The following is a 5,246-nucleotide window of genomic DNA, read 5'->3' on the forward strand; positions in this document are numbered from 1 at the left end:
TTAGTTCATCTGTTAAAATGTCATCACTATAATAGCTATCTCTATCACTGTCATCACAAAGATGATGCTCACTCTGGGAGGAGTTAACCTCCATTTCATTAGACACGTGGATATTTGTTCTTGAAGATGCAACAGAAATTTTACTTGTAGTTGGCATTTCATTAATAAATTCGGCGGTATCAGTTGTCGCTCTATAATTAATTTAAATAAAACTGATAATTTATTTTTGTTGAATATTAAGATGTTATATAATAAAACGTTATCGAACTGTGTATAATCCAAAAACCACACGCACAAACTCTTAAAAACCAAAAATTAATTATCCGAGCCTTCATTTTTTATTTAAAACTTCGCCAGGAATAATATTTATGAATAAAATACAAAAACGGCACTTGAAAGAGAAAATCAGCAATTTGGGCGACTGGTGTTTGGTTTGCAAACAAAATTAAAATATAAATATTTATTTGTATAATAAGTAACAAACTATGTTATGATTATGATGTTTATGTTTATTGTTTACAGTTTAATGTTTTAAGAAAGATGAATAGAAACAGAAAGAAAGATTGACCAACCTAAAAAACTGATTTAATCGAGAACATTTAGCGGCGGCTTGATTAATTAACTCTTCTTTCCGTTTTCTATTTCTCTCTTCAGTCGGCATTATTAGAATATTGGATAATTACAGAAATGTGTAATGTGTTAAGTGATTTAATAAAGATCAGTAAACAGTTTCCATGGAACGGTTCAAAAGCAGAACAGATAACAAAATAGCGATGTGCTAAAAGTTCTATTATAAAAGAGTATTAAAATATCTAGATCGGATCGGTAAAAATTAATGCACACATTTTATGCACATGTTTTGTTTTATAGTATTCAAAATATTTCGCGCAATTGCAATATCAAACTCTATGTAAATCGATGTTTTGGGGCAATAGGGGCATATTGAAATGTTGTTATTTTGCGGTGGGGGGGCCGGTGCAAGGGCATGGGGTGGCCCGGCCACCCCAGGCCCCCCCGGTGGATCCGCCCCTGCAAGTGCATGGGTGTAAGTTATATTTAAAATAGCATTAGGCAATGTTTCTGCCACAATAAATTCCATATGACGAGCTAATAACACTGTTTATTAATTTAAAGTTGAACGGTATTGACCATGTAAATTTAAATATCGATAGATTAAAATTATTACATAAACCAATTGGCGACAATTCAAATGTATTAATTATTATAGAACAATCTTTATATTCTTTTATATGCATTTAAATTTTTATATTTTTGTTGTTTATATTGTTTCGATGAAATTAGATTAGTTTCATGGCATATCGTCAGTTCTAATATTTCAATCTTATTGTCCCTCAAAATGGCAATGTCTGGTCGTAACGTGTTGAATAGGAGTGACATTGGACGAATGCCTTCCCTTTCCAAATCTGCAAACAAACAGCAATCGTTTGGAGCCTGTAACTTCAACTCGTCCATCATCAACGCCAGTACTTTATTATGTCTATCTGTGTATCTCTTCAGAGCCGATGTTGAACCACAGTTAGACACTACATGCTTGTTTGTTTGTCGAACGTTACACAGTAGGCACAAGGGAGTTGTGGTTTTGCCCCATTTGACCAGATTTGAATTTGTGGGCAGTTGTTGAATTATGTATTTTCTCACAAATCTGTAATGTATCCCGGACATGTTGTCAACAATTTTTGACCAACAAGTTAATAATATTAATTATAATAATAATGATTACTTAATAACAATTATATATATATAATATTAATTATAATAATAATAATAATTACTCAATAACAATAATATATAATAATAATTATAATACTAATAATAATTACTCAACAACAATTGAATGAATGGTGGACGTGAGTGAACGATGGTTGATGAACAACGGCAACGACAGGTGGTGGCACAAAGCCAGGCTGCACGGTGATCATGGACGACCCCTTGCCCCCCACCAACATGACCCCCCCGCAACAATCCACGTGCATTCATGAGTTTCTCATGGGGGAGATCATCAGGCAACCAACCTCGCTGCCGAGTTATCACCTCGGCGCCGCTGTTGCTGCTGCTGCCGGGTTTGCTGACGTCATAACTGATAGGAAGAAGGAAAACAGTGCTGACGAAGGTGATGACGATGATGGTGATAATAGTTCGAGTGATAACGACGACGATGAAGCTAGTAACGATGGTATTAATGATGATGACGATGGCCATAATGACGACGATTTGTTTAGCGATTGCTCGATGGATATCACGGAGTTGGAACGAGGAATTTTGTTGAACGCAAGTGAAGATAATATAACAAAAAATAATTTTTCTGAAAAATTTGTTAAAATCAATGAGAACAATGACTTAGAAGTGGATGGGGATCGTAAAGGTCTAATTTCATCCATACATTTTGAAAATGATGAACAGTTATCTGATGATCTTCTTTCTTCTGCAAATGGGATTGCTAATGAAGCCAGTGAAGAAGAAGATGATGACGAAAAACTGGTCATCGTCACAGACAACATCAACTCCCCTCCCACCAATAGTCGCCACGTCAATGATCATGTTGATTCTCCGAGTGCACTTGTTGACGGTCCCTCAATAGATGATGATGAAATAAAGAAGGAACAGTTGATAGTGGGTGAGGAAGGAAATGTAACTGCCAATCAACTTCTGTCGACACTGCCATTGTCTCCAATCCAATCATTTGACGGAAACTCAGATGAGAGAGGTGTTGATGACGTCGCTAATCATAAAAAAAATGTTTGTGAGAAGCAGCAGGAGGAGGAGGAGGAGGTTGTGGCAGCACCGAACAAACGAAGGTCTAATCGTCTGGCCATGAAGCAGAAGTCCGTTGAGAGGAGAACTTCTGAGGTAGGCAGTAATGACAGGAAGAGGAAAAGAAGTAGGGAGGAAGATAATAACGTTGAAGCTTGTTGCAATAATAGTGAAACGTCATCACTAATAACAAAATCTTTTAAAGCATCATCACCAGAGCCACCAACGATTTCATTGCCATTGCTGAAGTTATCATCATCAAAAACGTCGTCATCATTGCCAGCATCTTTATCTCCATCATCATCATCATTATTGTTAACGTCATCACCACCAACATCATTACCATTATCAATACTACCGCCGTCCTCTTGTTCGTCATCTCAAATACCTTCTGCTGCAAATCCACACACACCACTGATGCTCAGTAGCAGCTTCTCCGATGTGGCACCAAACGAACGACGCCAGACGTTTAACCATCTATGCGCTGCTGACTCACGGTTTGAAAACATCAATGATGTTACAAATAATGGGTCCAATTTTTTTCCAAATACAAAAATTGAGAATTTTGCTCACAATGCATCCTGTACTTTTGCATCCAATCAAAACATTGATTCCAATCTTCCTCAACAATTACATATCGACAATCAACAATTTCTTGAGCAACTTTCTCAATCAATTCAGTGTTTCCTGCAACTTTCTCAACATCAACCCAAACACCAGCTACAAAATCTGCAACCGTCTCAACAAAATCAATTGCAGCATTCTCTTCAACACCAGCAACAACAACATCATCATCAACAACACAATGAACTGCAAAAAATGTTTCAGGATCATCTTTTGGATACAAAACTCAGTTAGTACATTCATTTGTTACCAAACATCACATTATTTTTTATGAGCGATATTTCTTATGTGTTGCAGCAATGTATGCAGCTATGGCTACAACTTTTCTTCTAAAATGTCTCTGTGTTATTCACTTATTAATTATTTATTAACTGTTAATTGCCAACATTTTATGTTCATCCCATTTAATATTGAATTTAGCCGTGGGCAGTGACAACGTGGCTTACTCGTACTGGAATGTGAACGGCTGCAAGGTCCTCATCAAACATCGATACATGGCTAACAACTACCTTTCCGTTCGTTTTTTAAATAATTTTTTATTTCATTTTATTGCCCCTTTTTTACTTTCTGTCAGGTTGTCATTGATGTTCTCTTTTACAATTTTTGACCACCTCAGATGCACCTAGCCGGCTGAATTTTTCAGGGCAGGTGCATTTTAGGATAAGCTATCCAACAATCTTGTCCAATCCGATGAGCGTTAATTTAATTAAATTATTTAAAAAAATTTCATTCAATTTTAGTTGTATAATTGACTTCCCGTGCTTGGTTTTGTACTAAAATTGTACTAAAATTTAAAAAAAAGAAAGAAATCTGATAGTGTTTTTTACTAAAATGTTTTTCCTTTTATTACTTCAACGTTTTATTTTATTTCAATTTTTTTTATTTTTTAACTCCCTTTTAAACTTCTTCATTGGAATAAGCTGTTTCAATTACTCACCTTGAAAGTTAATTTTGATTAAACCATGCACTGCAGGACAGCATGACTGAAGTGCACGTGAAGATGGAGTACCAGAGCCATCACGGACGCGAGCAGATGACCATCAGTGAGATGGGTCGCATTTGGTTGGCTCTCTTTACGAAGCCACGAATCCAGAATGTTTTGTTAGGTTTGTCGTTAATTTAATCATGTTTCTCCGTGCCGTTAATATTTCTAAGATGATTATGTCATTGTTCTATGGTGTTAGTGAAAATGCCGATCTGAATTGAGCAAAGTTTGTGTAACAATGAACAATTTTATTTGATAAATAATATTTAAATGACTCACAAAAAATCATTAAAAAAATCTGATCATTGTGGTAAAACATTTAGAACAAAACATCGCAGTTTGTTTATGGTTTGTTAACTCTGCTTAGCTCGTGTAGATGCATGTTCATCTAAGTTGTTGGAAATCGAAAAGTTTTCATTGAACGACATCAACGTCAACTTCAAGTGAGATTGTTTGCCCGTCATTAACGATACATCATTAATGTCAGCATTGTTTTACAGCGCAATTTTTTATCAAACAATATTCTTTTCAATACTTTAAGGCAGGAATGGGCAAACTACGGCCGGCGGGCTGCAAGCCATCTTAAAATTACATTATAAGCCTAAAAAAGTTCGTCAGCGACAAATGTTGCTACTCTGCCCCGGTCAACATTTTAGAAAATCTCCCCCCGTCAAATTTGCAAAATTTTATATTTTTATTTTTAGTTTATATATATATATATATATATATATATATATATATATATATATATACATATATAGAGTTTAGACTATCATAGATACAATTATTTATTAAGATCATTGCGTTTTCGGTATTATTCAACTTGTAGTTGAGTTTCTCAATTTTCTAACAAGACTTTTATCAT

The 5,246-nt window shown here is 35.2% G+C and overlaps 1 protein-coding gene across 1 annotated transcript in view; it reads left to right on the forward strand.

Annotated features, from left to right (window-relative positions):
• Positions 1 to 947: 947 nt before the first annotated feature.
• Positions 948 to 5,246, forward strand: part of HELRODRAFT_189400 (hypothetical protein) — a gene marked incomplete at both ends in the record, with an annotated part of 7,956 nt that continues 3,657 nt past the window's right edge. Inside the window, 6 exons of the mRNA XM_009029282.1 lie at positions 948 to 1,035; positions 1,907 to 3,269; positions 3,454 to 3,593; positions 3,817 to 3,911; positions 4,370 to 4,502; positions 4,749 to 4,824. Of these exons, the coding sequence (XP_009027530.1) occupies positions 948 to 1,035; positions 1,907 to 3,269; positions 3,454 to 3,593; positions 3,817 to 3,911; positions 4,370 to 4,502; positions 4,749 to 4,824 (1,895 nt within the window). The remainder of the gene's footprint in view (positions 1,036 to 1,906; positions 3,270 to 3,453; positions 3,594 to 3,816; positions 3,912 to 4,369; positions 4,503 to 4,748; positions 4,825 to 5,246) is intronic.

This window comes from Helobdella robusta (genome assembly GCF_000326865.2).
Source record: "Helobdella robusta unplaced genomic scaffold HELROscaffold_6, whole genome shotgun sequence".
Lineage (NCBI taxonomy): Eukaryota > Metazoa > Annelida > Clitellata > Rhynchobdellida > Glossiphoniidae > Helobdella > Helobdella robusta.